This window comes from Crocuta crocuta, unplaced genomic scaffold (genome assembly GCF_008692635.1).
Source record: "Crocuta crocuta isolate KB4526 unplaced genomic scaffold, BGI_CrCroc_1.0 scaffold299, whole genome shotgun sequence".
NCBI lineage: Eukaryota > Metazoa > Chordata > Mammalia > Carnivora > Hyaenidae > Crocuta > Crocuta crocuta.
The window spans coordinates 12,349,573-12,364,869 of record NW_027532747.1 but is presented as its reverse complement, the minus strand read 5'-3'; the positions used below and the strand labels follow the sequence as shown (position 1 = coordinate 12,364,869).

The 15,297-nt window shown below is 47.9% G+C and overlaps 1 protein-coding gene across 3 annotated transcripts in view; it reads right to left on the bottom strand.

Annotated features, from left to right (window-relative positions):
* The window catches only part of FOXN3 (forkhead box N3), a 235,549-nt gene that overhangs the window by 11,541 nt on the left and 208,711 nt on the right, over positions 1–15,297 (bottom strand). Inside the window, exons 5-6 of one of the 3 annotated variants that reach the window (XM_077780862.1) lie at positions 12,767–12,832; positions 3,108–3,213 (exon numbers count right to left, since the gene is read on the bottom strand). In XM_077780862.1, coding sequence (XP_077636988.1) covers positions 3,108–3,213; positions 12,767–12,832 — 172 coding nt within the window. The remainder of the gene's footprint in view (positions 1–3,107; positions 3,214–12,766; positions 12,833–15,297) is intronic. The other 2 variants (XM_077780863.1, XM_077780864.1) reach the window with 2 other exon arrangements.

The following is a 15,297-nucleotide window of genomic DNA, read 5'->3' as shown; positions in this document are numbered from 1 at the left end:
GGAACACTCATTAGTGGGTTTTAGACAGACATCAATTCCTCAGATACCTCCGTGGCTATGTTTATGTTTATTCTTTCTGAAAGCATCTCAGTGCCTATTATTTGCCGGGCATTTGGGACATTTAAGAAGGCAAAGTATTTATTATGAGCAAGGGTCCTTGACCTTACAGAGAACATGCAACACTCCTCTCCCTCCTTCATTTCTCCTAAAACTGAGGTGGAACTGGTATTTGGACAATGCATTGGTAATGCGCAATGGTTTTCTTTACTGGTTATCTCGTCCTTAGGGTAACCTGTCTAGTTTTTGCCAACAGCAGTTCCGCATTTATTGAAAATTTCTCTGACGCTCAGGAGGGTCCCTCTGAGACCACGCGTGCTTTCATAGTGGACAGACACGTGCCATTTTGAAGCTACTGTCACTCAGCCTCAAACCCACCCTTTTACAGTGTTTCAAAGGCTGTGGCTGGGGCTGGGCTGTGCAAGCCACACGTTAGGCTGGGAGAATAGGAGGTGCCACGGAAAGTCTGGGAAGGGGGTGGAGGAAGAAAGCGCATGCTCCTTCTTGTGTGTGTCCTGTTCACTCGTAGTGGCAGTTCATTCCTGTTGTAGCTGCTGAATCCAGCTGTGGGCCTCCTAACGCTTCTAGAACCAACTTCTTCATGTTTCCTTAGAGGGCTTGGACCAGCAGGAGATCTCCTAAGACCCCTCTGGTCCTTCTACAGATCGCTCCTCTGCGATCAGAGACTCTAGCCATGGTTAAGGGTACCCCTCAGAGGTCTAGATCCCTGCCCCCAGCTCCTCTTCTGAGGTCTCAGCCCCACCCCCACAGGGCAACCATCCCAACCGCTTCCCTTTCTTCTCTTAGCCCGAGGGGATGGGGCTCCTTCCAGTGACCACCCTCTCCAGGACACCTGGAGTTCTCTCTTCACCTTTCCAGTTACCTGGTTAATAACTTCCTACCTGGTTAATTGTTCTTAACATAACCGTCTCCCTGTTTGAATACCTAGTGTGATTTCTGCCTCCTGACTGCACCTGGAACTGTTTTGTGGTCTTTTACTGTGGAAGAGCCAAAGTGAGGTGCTCACTGAACCGGACTGCATAAGCGGCAGCTCTTTAACCAGAAACAAGACTTCATTGTTTTGCTGTGGTGTTTTGTTATATTCTAACCAGAACATAACCAGAAAAAAAAATATTTTAAATAATGCCTCTTGGGACTACCAATCAGTAAAATTATGATACTTTACACTACGAGGGTATAGTAAAAATTATATTACGGGGTGACTCCCACTGAAGGCCAACGTGGTCTCAGGTCTCTCCCACCATGTTCTGGCTCTTCTGTACCTTCTACGAGGAGCGGCTGAAGCCACATCCAGATCCACGTGGCAGGTACTGAAAGACTGCTCAACACAACAACCTGAAATCTACACTTAGAACATGCTAATGAACAGGGATTGTTGCTCCCCATGAATACAGTCTAAAGTCTCAAAGTCTGGCCAACCAAAAAGGTAAGCTAGGAGGTAAGCAGAAAAGATGTTAAGGAGGAACAGAATATGGAATATGTCTCTCTCATAATGTGAGGCAAAGGCATTGATACTTTGGCTTCGTCAAGAGGCTTATCATTTAAGAACTAAAGAACTATTGATCTACAGACAACCAAGAAAGATCCTAGAGAAGTATAATAGAGAGACCCTTCCATATAGTTTTGGAAAGTATCATCATGTTGGGCTAGCAGAAATGAAAAGTGGTTTTCTAACTCTATTACTATTCTAATTCCAACCAAATTCTTTTCTTATCAGGTCCTAGACACCAGTGTCTGCCCGGAAGACTGAGGGACTTCCATCCTGAGATGGAAGAGAAGGCTGGTTTGCCGGAAGAGTGAGTGGGAAAGCGCCACATGGTTGCTTCACATGAATGAGCTTGACGTGGTATCTCCCTCAGGCCCCAGCTAACAGACTTTCTGGGGTGGTTTGCTCTGGGACATGACACACTATGAAAGAAAACTGGCCTTCAGGTGCAAACTTAATCTAGAAGTGCCAAGTGAGCAAGGAGATGATGCTGTGGAGGGGCACAGCTCAGGGTGATGGGCCTTCCCAGCAAGAGCCTGGGCAAACCTGAGGAGGCATCAGCCAAGTGAGACTCAGCCCGTCTATGGCAAGCGAACCATAGACGACACAGGAGGATACAGAGGAATTTTACTACACAGAGTCACCCATTAAAGGGCCACAACCAAAATATGGGGGCTTTCAAAAGAAAGGGAAATTCATCCAGGGTTACCTCAGAGGCCATGCTCAGAAAAGCTTTGTGAAGCAATCATTTTTGTGATGGACCCTGAAGGAGGTACCTGTGGAGGCTGAGGGAAGTCTACACAGAGGCAACCAAATGGATAAGATGGGCCAATACCGGACATATCTGGGGAACAGATTTGGTTCGAGGAGACAGGAGGACAGGGGTAATGTCAGGCTGATGTGTGGGAGCCATGGAAGGTGTTTCTGCAGACAGCTGGAGAGGCACAATTTAGGAAGTCAGTCTGGCAGTGGCTGATGGGTGGGCGGGAATGGGCAGAGAAGCAGCAGGAGAATGGGAGGCAGCATCCACACTGGCACATGTGAAAGGTCTAAGCTAGCGAGAGACCCTAATCCAGGGCCGGCAGTGGAGATAAGAAGGATGGAAGAAGGAAATTTCCCAAGGAAGGGTTCACGTGGTTTGGCAACTGACCTGATTCTTGGAAGCAGGGGAATGAATACCACCTGTTATTTTTATCCCACTTACCGAAGGCACTTTTCACACATGATTTTGCATTTCATTTTAGTGGTAGACCAGTTAGCCTAGAATCTAATGAACAACTTGCTCACCACTTCCTTCTACCCACCTTGCCCCACCTTCTTACAAAAAAAAAAATCTTAATTTGTCTTCATCTCCTCATCTGGAAAGAGATCAAGATAATTTGAGCCCAGAAGGCGAAGCCAGATTGGAGTCACTTTGCCTTTTCTCAACACCCAAACCAGGTTTATTTGTCTTCACTCCTTAGAGGCTGGTCCTCTGCATCCCAGGTGGCCCCGGGATACATGATGCCCTTCCTACTCCTTGCCCAGTGAGTGCCTCCCTTACCTCACAGCTGCCGTCATTCCAATGGGAGTGATTGGCAACGGCCGAACTCCAGGAAACAGCCCGCGGCTCAGAACCCGTGCTCCATTTTGTATCACTCCTGGAGGAACTGGAAAAACAAAAAGGGAAGAAGATGCCACACATGAATTCAACTGTGAACCTTTCTGTTTTGAGTCAGAAATTTTGGATACACCAGAAAGAGAGAAAGAGAGAGAGAAAGGGATTATTATAGGCACAGAGAGTGAGCAGCAACAGAGACACACACACACACACACACACACACACACGCATGCTCACCGGAGGGGAAAGAAAGATGCCACGCCTCAAGAAAGAGATTCGGTCAGCCGTGTCAGACCAATACCTTACAATGAAATTATTGATGCACTGGTTTAAAAAAGGGTGAGTTTTAAAAAGCAGGCTTCAAACATTACTTTCTTGCATTTATTAAATATAAGCCTTTATTTCCAGTCAGACCCTAACAAGATCTTGAGAACACTAACCCAAGTCGAGTAGCAATGACCAAACAAAACCATTTCGTCATGCTTCTCTGGTCATGGTCAGAAGCTGAGAACATCTTTCTACTTGTCCTTAACCCGACAAGAGAGGCAAAAGAATAGCAAAGCTGATTTTATAAGCTGCTTGGCACTTCAGTGCTCACAACACCGTGTGTGTTCACAATATCTCTGCCGCCCAAGGAAGGACCCTTCCTCAGCATGGCTGCGAGTGGACAGCGGGCTGGGTTGCTCTGGCTCCTGTCTTAGAACCACGGACAGCCCACTCTGGAGGGCCCAGTGCCTCCTTCCTTGAAGCTTCCCCAAAGCAAATCTCCTGAGAGTTCTCTTGCCATCCCGCCTTCTCCTACACACACACATCCCTGGTGCAATCGTGAGCCGAATTTTTGACAGTGACCATCAGATCATGTCAGTTTCCATACAAACCCACAGTGGCCTCACCCCTATACGAGGATTTACATGACAGGGGAACCACAGGACACGCCCAGTTGTCCTTCTTTTACGACCTCCTGGACAGCGGTTTCATTAGGTTCAAGGCAACATTCTTACTGTACGACCAACACTTGTCCGTGTGTCTACAGGGCCAGGCACGCGTCGTGAAGCACTGAGGCAGGGCTTGGAGTCTTAGATTTCATTTCAGTTTCTCTGGAGTGACTTTGTGCAAGTTACTGAAACCCTTTCTTCCTTCTCTGAACAGCGTCCTAGGAACCTGTCTGCCATCAGCGTCCTAAGTCCCCAGAGCTCTGGCTGGGTCCCTGGGGGCCCTTGTCTCATCCAGAGACAAGGTAGATAAATCCTGCCTTATCAAACAAAAGCCATGTCAAAAAAGGCTCTAGAAAATTGTACATTCAAAAATGAAAACCCTTCTGGATATTAAGTTTTAAAGTCAGTTTTATTTATGTAGAACACTCTTTAAAAAACACAGACTCTTTACTCCTGTGATGTTTAGGCCTCTAAGGACACGTTTCCATAAATATTCCAGACCTTGAACTAGAGTCTTCCATGCAGGATGGATGCTCACTCCTGAATACAGATAATGTTATATAGACCAATTCCCAGAGAATTCTGTGGCTCTTGCTAGTATTTCTGCTATTTCTCTTCCAGGTTTGTGTAAGGCCCTTGCTACTGAGTTTGATAAAGGGTGGATAGGAGACAAAACCCAACGCCAAAACCAGTACTACTAATGCAGCCCAGGGGTCCAGAATCTTTCTGTTCTCTTACCATATTTAACTGTGACAGTCGGCTGAACAAGATCAGGACTCTTACCCGCCCCTGATTACCAGCCTGATTTCAGATAGATCATCTGAGACAGGAGATACTTGGTATCTCAAAGCATGAAACCTGTTATAATGTCATAGTGGAGGTAAGTATCCTATTTTGCTTAGTTGATGAGTTCTAAAGAAGAGTATCTACAATTTCTATTAACTGATCTACATTACGCATTTCAAGACCTCCCCCACAGCTACAAGACAGAGTGGTATTGGTGTAAACACAGACACACAGATCAAGGAAGAAAACAGAATCCAGAAATAGGCCCACGAATATGTGGCCAACAGACCTTTGGCAGAGGTAGCCAGACAACACAACGGGGGCGGGGGGGAGGGTGGTGGTGGTTACAACAACTGGCGCTCCGTTCAGGAAAAAAATGAGCCTCGGTCCCTTACCTCATGCCATACACGGAAGTTCATTAGAAATGGATCATCATGTACATGTAAGGATTAAAATGATAAGACTTTTAGAAGAAAATATCAGAGGAAAAATCTCACTAATTCCCAAGGACAGGCACACAGCAATCAGTAGGACGCTAGAGTCTGTAGACAGGTGCTTTGGGTTGTTTGAAAAGAGAGGCTTTTTGTTCGCCTGTCTGTCTTGGAGACTGTGGGAAAGGGTTTTCAGTTATCCTGCTGTACGGTAGGTAGTCTCTTTGAAATGGTCATAAACGACAGGCTTACTCCCATTCTGATCAAACTAGTGAGGATTTCTGTCACTGGGATCTCATCTAGAACACAGAGCAAATCTGATAGAAACGACTACTTGTTAAAACCACTTAAATACTTAAAATCTGGGGTGCCTTGGTGGCTCAGTCGGTTAAGAGTCCGACTTTGGCTCAGGTCATGATCTCACGGTTCGTGGGTTCAGGCCCCGTGTCGGGCTCTGTGCTGACAGCTAGCTCAGAGTCTGGAACCTGCTTTGGATTCTGTGTCTCCCTCTCTCTCTGACCCTCCCCTGCTCACGCTGTATCTCTCTTTCTCTCTCAGAAAGAAATAAAAACATAAAAAAAGAGAGTAAATACTTAAAATCTATACCATAGTTATAATTCTTGCCAGCAAAATTAGTACAGTATCACATAGACTGTATCGATAAATGGATTAACATACCAAGTACCTGCTTATGTATTCCATGTAGGGGACACACCAGCTCACCACAGCTAAGTGGGACAGACGGAGAATTAGAGAGGCAATGGAAATATACTATGGCGAGAGGCCTATAGGCATGAAGGACGGAGACGCCTAACCTGAAGAAGGGTATCTGGGAAGACTTCCTGTGAACTCCAATCGGAGTTGGCATTCAAAGGCAGAGGAATGAGAAATACAAGGTCTGGAAGTAATAAAAATTACAATGTGCACAAGAACAAAAACTGGTTTAGCTAAAGCATACGGTCCTCTGCAGGGAGGAGGAGTGTTTGGGCTTCATCCCATGGATGTGGGGAAAACCATTAGAGGGTTCTGAGCAGGGAAATGGTCTGCAGCACGGTTGATGAGAGCCAGACTCTGATGTTTGAGGGGCCTAACACCATCTCTGCATCCCATCTCTGGGTCTGCATCCCATCTCTGTCATTTACTGCCTGGGTCCCCTGAGCAAGCCACTTCAGAGGATGGGGACAGAAATGGTATTTATCTCACAGAGTGGAGATTTCGCTGAGTTATTAAAGGCACTACTATTATAGAAAATACATCTTAGTCGTTGTCATCATAAACAAAATCAACACCCCCTGAGCACCCTGAGGCAGCCTCCATTCCAGGTGAGCCCAAAGTCCCTAAGAACAGAACAGGACAGGGGTGCCTGGGTGGCTCAGTCGGTTAAGCATCCGACTTCGGCTCAGGTCATGATCACACGGTTTGTGGGCTCGAGCCCCGCATCAGGCTCTGTGGTGACAGCTAGCTCAGAGCCTGGGGCCTGCTTCAGACTCTGTATCTCCCTCTCTCTCTGACCCTCCTCTGCTCATGCTGTCTCTCTCTCAGAAATAAAAATTAGGAAAAAAAAAAAAAAAGAACAGAACAGGACAAACCCAGACCATGGTGGAAGAACGTAGCCATCTTCCTGGTCACAGAACATAGCTGGAAGAGCAATGACAGCTCTTATGGCGCTTCTGTTCCCATGTCGGAGTCACCCCTGTGGGAAATGCCTAGAACGCCTAAATTCCTGGGACAAAGACTGGGGCACCCTGGAAAGTGAAGACAGCAGATGGGAGTCATAGAGCACAGGTTCTCTGGACTCTGGGCATGGCCAGGGAGTCATCTGCCTGCCAAAGGAGAAAACCAAGCCCAAGGACACTGGCCCAAGCCCAGAATCTTCTGCCCAAGAGCCTAGAACCGTTACGCCCCAAGGGCATGCCCAGCACGTAGGGAACAAAGAAAGGAAACCAGTCCTCAGTGAGCACAGACTGGGGACGAGTGTCTTTTGCTGCTTCTCACCTCATCTCAGCCTCCAGGGAAGAAGTACTCTGCGGTGGTTAAGAGTGCAAGCTCAGGGCAACATGGCCTCTGTCCACCCCAAAGCCTTGCCTCACCACGAGCTCTGCAGCTTTGGGCAAGTGCATTATGCCTCAGTTTCCTCGCCTGCAAACGCGGCATAAACACAGCTCATAGGAATGTTGTTGAATATGAAATAAGACGACTGATATAAATTACTTAGCTCAGCGGCCGGTCCATCGTATAAGCTCGCCATCACCATCTTGTTCATCCTTACTATCCCATGCCATCTCTCTGCCTTCCTCTTGCTAATTATAACGAACAGGGCCTAAGGGGGAAATTCTTCCAGACTTTTATGCTTTGGAGATATCCCCACCTCCGCCTTTGCCCACATCGTCCTGATTAATGAAGTGTATTCACTTCAAAGAGAATCTCCCGGACAAAGCTGTCCCGCAGCACTAACAAGCTTTCCCTGAGCCGTTTCCTGAACCTCACAGACTTCTGGCACAGAAACCAGGCTCTTCTCCTGACTCCTGGAGTTTGCTCTCAAATGAGCTGCAACCGAACGCTGCTTCTGCAAACCAACCCTGGCACTCCTCAGTCCTTATCACTGGTGGTGCTCTTCATGTTGGGATGGCGATGTGTTCCTATTTGCTCACCGGCTGCCAGAAGCCAGCTGTGACACTTAACCACCCTCCCCTATTTCCTCCTTCCTGTCTCCATCCCTGAGCGTCAGGAACGTGGCTTCTGGAAAACGAATCGCAGCCAGTCTAAAATGTCTGTGAGGGCTATATTGAACTAATTTTTGATTCTGGGGACTCCGAGGGAGCAAGAATCCATTCCTCAACCGGTTTCCTATCGGCACGGTCTAGCTTTCCCTTCCTTTTCCTCTGTGTTGCCCTCAGGGTGAATCAGAATACCTAGAGACGGAGCCTGTCCCACCCAACGCATTGAAATTGTACTGAAATTGTACCATGGCTCCAGCCCTCCCGTGGAGAGGAGGACAGTGACAAACTGGATATGCCTGTGGCTGTCACTTCAAGGGGCACAGGCCTCCAGCAACACTCCTTTTCTGTAAGATCAGTTCAACGTTCAGCTTTTATACATGAGAAGATGCATCTCTGAGATTCTTGAGTTGCTGGGACGAGGCGCCAAGGACAGGGGCCCCAGGGCTCCCACTTCTTGCTGATCACGCCCTTTCTCTAATAGTGTGGTCACTCCAAGACTACTTATTTTTAACAAGAAAGTAACACACACACAAAGAGAATTGAACCAGGCAGCACCGCTCACCGTGATCTAAGTGTGATCACCTGGAGGACCCAAGAAAAATGTCTAAGGCACAAGACACACTTGCCTCCATTCTGCCACCCTCAGCACATCTCCATCCCAGCCTCCCCAGCCTCCCCAGCCTCCTTGATTTTTCACGGCTTCTCAAAGTAACCTCTGAGCTCCTGCTGCCTTTGGAGGGCAGCCCTGGCTGACGCTACCAGAGACCATAAGCTGAGCAGCAAGCGCTTCCAATCATCCTTCCCCTTCCTGAAGTGGGACGTTCCACCTGCTTACTTGGAGAGAAGCCGGGGAGGGGGCTGGAATGGGGAAGCCTCCACCGAGGTCGCCTTTCTTCTCCAGTGCCTGGTGTGTTGGACACACAATCTAGTTCCAGGGGTGTGTGGAACGCTGCCTCCTTCCCTCTCCTCTGCCGTCCCATTTTTGTTGTTTTGTTTATTATTCCAGAGTTCCTCTCTGGGAGCGTTCCAACTAGGGATTACATAAGCCTCTGAAGGTGAGTAATGGTGATCTGACTTCCTAACAATCCCTCCATTGGGGCTAAAGATGACTCACAGGGCTTGTCAGAGGGGAACAGCAAAGCAGGTACTTAAGCAGAATCTAGAAACTGGGACTATTCTATGTAGCCACTTTTATGTTGGGGGGGGGGGACAGGTGGATGGATCTGGAAGCATAATCCAAAGTTTAAGAGGTCATGAGGCAGCAATGTCCTGTGCTGAATTTGCTAGAAGTAGTGTCCTATAGCGCATGCAAGACACAACAGCACACCTTCTAGAATGTTCCCCATGCTGCAAAGTGGCAAAGTCTGGAGAAGATCACGTCATCGCTGGGGCTCCTGGGCGTGGGGGTGGGGACAAAATGTTGAAGCCTGTGGTTTTCATTAAATGCACTCAGCTGCCTCATTGAAAGTGAAGCCTCAGGTTGCCAGGAGAGACTGATGGGACCCAGAAGGAGCCAGCTCAAGTAATACAAGGGGCAGCGTCTGGGGGAGGCTGAGCTCCCTTGAGGCTCTGCGGGACCCCTCAAAAATAAAGGGGCTTGGCTGACTGGGATTCTCACCAGTTCCTTGAGAAGCTTCTTTTATACCATCTACTTAGCTTGGACTAGGGATGGGGGCTGGTGTGCCAGCCCCGGGCCAGCTTGGCAGGTGCCAGGTGCAGGGAAGGAGAGGAAATAATCGACATGGCTGCTGAATGGTGACCTTAAGTGGGGTTGGCTACAAAGGTTGATGGCAAAGGAAAAACCTTTCAAGCCGCCCAAGCCAGGCTCTTACTGTTGGAAGTGACAGCAGCAGACAGACTCGGCTGGTGGCCCCTGTTCAAGCTGCATCACGCAGCCCAGGAGGGGAAAACAAGGGGCCATAAATAGTGCATGAGGAGGCTCTGTAAACAGAGCTCGGCCACAGCCCAGCCCAGGGGGCGGAACACAGGCAGCTCCGTGCAGAGGCGAGGCTGTGCTCCCCATGCGTGGGCAGAGGGGATGGCTGACCGCTGCGCACACAATCCACACGGGGACACACGCGCACGGACAACACGAGGCAAACTGCCCGCCCTCTGCCACTGTGGCTGGGTGTCTGCTGCCTCTGAACCTTGTTGGTGAGGAATCACCACCTACTCTTTCCAGGCTTTGGGCGAAGCTGGTGGGGCAGGGGGATGGGGGCTGCATCACGGAAAGTCTTTACCCCTTCTCCCTTCGGGGTGCCAGGCACTCACCGAAACCCAGGAAAAGAAACAGGCAACATAAAATAAGAACAAGGGGAGGGTGAGGAAGAGGGAAGCCGAGAAATGCTAAGAGAAGATCAACCTCCCCCCCCAACGCCCCCCGACTCCAGGCTGACCAGTGGCCTCCTGGCTTCCCACGTGCACACCGCAGACACTCAATGAATGTTCACTTCTTTCCTAAAGTCCTGTTCGCATCTTCAGGGCTTTGCTCTGGCCTGTTGACCATGCACTAGCTTGACCACGAGGGGATTTTATTAGAGACTGGGGCCAGACGGGACGGAGAATACGAAGGTGGTGATCCTACCGTCTCCCTAGCCTTTACATTTCCTCTTGGCAGCTCTTGCCAATGGGCCACCCCTTCCACGACTTTTGTGGGCTTCCTGGTTCCTTCCTTCTAGGACCCTGGAGCCCTCTCCTTGGCCTGGGGCTTTTACGATGGCTGGGCCAAGGCTTGATTTCTCACAGTGCTAAGACTGAGGCAGGAAGAAAGCCTTCTGAGCATGCCCTACAGCTTTGACACGTAAACATGGATCTTTTGAAACTCAAATTCAGCATTTCCATGCAACTAAGACTATGGATACCCTGAAAAAAGAATTATTTATCGCTTGGGCGTTATAGTGAGGGAGTGGGGAGAAGTTCATTTAGCCATGAAAACATCAAAAACCGTTAGCCTGTCAACAAGTCAAGATCAATCTTGTTTCTCTTCTAACCTGTGCTCAAGAATCCACTAATAATGGACTTCATGGAGGCTGCCAGGGATCTGTTAATACCCAATCCCCCTGCCTCTTTCCCTCTTAATTCCATCATTCTGGTTCATCAAAAGCATTTCCTTATGCCAGCGATCCCTGTGCACAGTGGCCGGGTGCTAAGGAAGATGCTCCCGAATCTTCCACGGCTCTGATGAAAAATGTACGTTTTCCTCATGTTAAGTCATGCAACCTGATTCTCAAAACCACTGCAGACTCTAACGTGGTTACAATCTGTCTGTGCTCTTCCTGCAATGTCAACTGAGAACAGAGTTTTTTGTTTTCAATTTCTCTGCAACTTCAAACATCATTTAAAAACCACATTACAGGCTAACTGCTAGTTACTGGACTGTACCAGTTACACGAGTGCTTAGCAGTGATCTTTGCGTCTCGGAGGTGTGGGCAGCCTCTAATACTCCAGCTGCTGGCAATCTGAGATTAGCAAGGAAAGAAAGGGAATGCCACATCTTTTGGAGCAGGTAACGGCAGTCCCTGACAGAGGGATGGGTCTCTCCTGAGATGTGGCCACATCTCTCGGGTCTTTTGAAAGAAGGAAGCAGACAAGATAGAATCAAATTCCCCAAAGCTCTGGGGAAGGCTGTGCCCAGTGGAGGGCTATGAAGGATGGTCTGGAACTCCACATCGGTCCACTATTAACAAAAGCACCCAAATATGAAGGTTGGGGATTCCCTGACTCAGGAGGCCAGGTAGCCCCCAATGAGCTGAAGGTCCAGCCCCAAGAATGAGCCTGCTGGGCACCAGACCCTGGAAAGTGTCATGCTGGCGTCTGCAGATCCCCAATCAGTGTGTTCCGTCAACAGGAGGCTGCAAGGCAGCAACGTCCTGAGCAGATCCCAGTAAGTGAGCTGGCTTCCGCTCAACAGGGTCCTGGTGGGGGGTGAAATGTGGGCTGGGGAGCTAGCTTCAAGTCGAAGAGGAGGGAGGCAGACAGATATCTCCATTTAAGGTCATTTTTCATCACTCGGGAAGAAGACCTTTCTAAGGTGTAGCTCAGAGGTGGGAAAAAACACAACAGAAGTTCAAGGAAGGAAAAGTGCTATTTCAAGCTTCACATTACTCAGTGGCCAAAAGCCGGTGAAGACAGGAGCCCTGCTTGGCTAAATTAGCCCGGCCTTTCTCTATGACAGCTTAGAAGGCTGGTGGGGATGGGGCGGGAGGCACCATGATGGTTCGTTTCAAGGCTACTTCAAGTTCCTGCATATCCACCTTGCCAGACTTTCCTCTTCTCTCTAGCTATAAAATGGTAGCCTGCTATTAATGAGGTCCCAAAGGGGAAAGAAATTTCTAAAAATGGGCACTGCTCCGTTCCATAACGGTTAAGCTGGCCCCACAAAACCTTTTCTAGCAGATACTACAAACTCACAGGAACTATTCCTAGAGGAGAAAGGAAGTTCCCTCTGTGGGGATTCATTATAGGGTCTGCTTCCCTTCCCCCAAGTCTTAAGCCCTGAAATTATATTAAAACTTTGTCATCTTGGAAACATACCTATGCTTTCATTCACACATAGGCGTGGCCACATGTCTGTAGGCATATGCATGTAATCACGCACTCAGGTTATGTTTTAAAGTGATTCTATAAGGGAAGTTCTACTTGAGCATTAGTTCTTCCTATGGCCTGGTATATAAATGAGAAGGTTAAGTTCACAAGCTACGGTGCTGTAGGCTATAGAAATATCTACTCACAACCTGCTTGTATCTCAGGGGGAGTATTCAAAAGCATCATGGCACTGGCAGCATCAATGTCAGGATCTGGAAAAATCAACCAATAAATAACATTATTTACAACGGGGCCGGTGTCTGTGTGTGTTTTTTCCCCCTGCAAGTTACAGTTTATGAAAGCAACAGAGAAAAAAACAATCTGGGAACAAGATGAGCTGTCCCAAAGGTGACTTTCTTCCCATTTGCATTTGAGAGGAAGAAAGGTATTCTAGAATGAGATGTAAGAGGCAGGTTAGTAAGTTTCTCAGACAAAGCATGGTCCTTCCTCATTTTGCTAATTTCATAATCTGGACTGTATGTTCCTGATAAGTTGCTGATCTATGCACCCCTACAGCTTGCTCGCCTGGCATGGAGGAGTGGGGTGATAACGGGACATTTAGCTATAGGAGTCTTTGATGAACTGCCGAAGCTCACAGCACCGAAAAGAGAAAGCCCTAAATATACCTGCGTCTAGTGAGATACAAACAAGACATCGGGTCATTTCCATCTGTCAGCAGAATGTAAATTGTACTTTATGAGATGGTGTGTGTGCACACAGTGGTGGTAGAGGTAATGAAGGCATTAAAAACACACACACACACACACACACACACACTTAATATATAAAGAAAACATTAAAGTTATGGTGTTGAGGTTTGCTTCCACATCTATTACTGCTTTTAATATGGGACAAAAAAAATACTCATCACCTCGCTGCTATAATTCTTAATAGGTTTCTGAATCCTTACTGATCCACCAGTTGACAGATGGCAGGTTATATAGAGACAGAGGAAAAAATATTATCCCTTTATAACTAAATTCATTTTCCTCTGAGAAACAGCAGCGCTGCTGCTATGGAAATGAAAGTCACCATGGCAACAGTAAACAACCCCCAAGAATGGTCACTGAATAGGCTGAAAAGAACATCTGCCCCAGCGCAGCATCCCAGCTGCCCTGGGGCGAAATTCGCTAATAGTGCAGTGATGCCGCGTGACAGAAGCTGCCGCCTGTGCCCTGTCCAAATAAATGAAGTGTGCAATTGAAGTCGACATCAAAATGCCTGCCCTTGCAGATTACTACCTCTGCGTCCGCTAAACCCAATGACTAATGATGGGAGGGGGGTGGTGGTGGAAATCAGGGGCGCTCGCACTTGTCAGTTTTTGTACAAATTACACACCAAAAAATTCAATTTACTACTAATGGCTCCATGGCACTTTATTTTGGGTATTATGCTAGGAAATGACTTTTTTACTGTTTTAAAAAAGTACATTTTTCATACTTCATATGTGCAGTTTAATTCCAAGGGAGTAATGTGATACTGTATAAAGCCCCACAAGCGATTAATAATATGGATGACGCTGGTTCGAGAAGACAATGTCTCAAAAAAATGGGGGGAGGGGGGAAAAACTTCTTTACAGGCTAGTTTTGATTTCGCCTGCAGGAGGCCCGTTACTTATACTCTATAATGGAGTGAAGGTTTATTTTCATAGGATATTTTATGAGGAACAGGTAAATTAACTTATTTGGCAACTCGTGGGGTAAAGTTTCTAAAACAGCCATCGCCCCCACTGATATTAAAAAACATATATATAGTAGTTGCACTGAAAGACTGAAGGTCCCATTCATGGTCCCCGTCTCTGCACACAGCGTGTTGCCAAAAAGCAGGTCTCATAGCTTCTGGAAGGTTTTATGGAGGTACTGAGGTCTTCTCCCATTTCCTCTTTTTGGAAAGGGCCCCTTCCTCTTTCAGGGTGGAGAAAACACACCTGTTTCTTGGCAGAGCAAATGTTCTTTGCCATCTTTTGAGGACACAGCTGCTGCCAGCCACTGGGCTTGGCCTGGCCACCTGGCCCCGGCCTCTGCAGGCAACTCTTACCCGGACTTTTCCTCAACGACCAGGAGGTTCGATGGGGACAGATGGAGCAAGAGGAAATATGGGTAAAATGTCAGGAGTCTTTTCCTGTTTATTTTCCCAGAAAATTAAAGACAGTAGTTCTTTATTCTTCAAAAACACACGACCACAGGAGGAAGGTACAAAGGGCCACAGATAAAAGACAAAAGGGAAAGAAATGAGAAAGAGAATCTTGAGGCAAAAGAGCATCAACACTCAGGCGAACTTCGCGGAACTGAAGAGGCAACTTGGGAAGTGCTTCAGGCCCACAAAGCATCACCTCGACCACCACCCCCGCCCCATCCGAGCCAAATAAACACAGCGACTAATTCAGGACAAGTCCCCCCAATGCTTCCTTCTGACCAAGCAGACGTGCTACACCCAAGGCCACCTTGGCCTCCGGGAAGGTGCCACACCCTGTCTTGTCAATATCTTATTTGTAATCAATTCCAAGGGACCTACTCTGCATTCTGAATGGCTCCCTTCCTGGGTGCATAACCCTGAACGTGCAACCCTGGGGGCAGAATGGGAGGGAGGGGGAGGCATGGGGTGCCTTCTTGACATCCTAGCAGCTACACCAGCATGAGAAAACATAATTATGTGTTTACTGCATGCACAGTGTCAT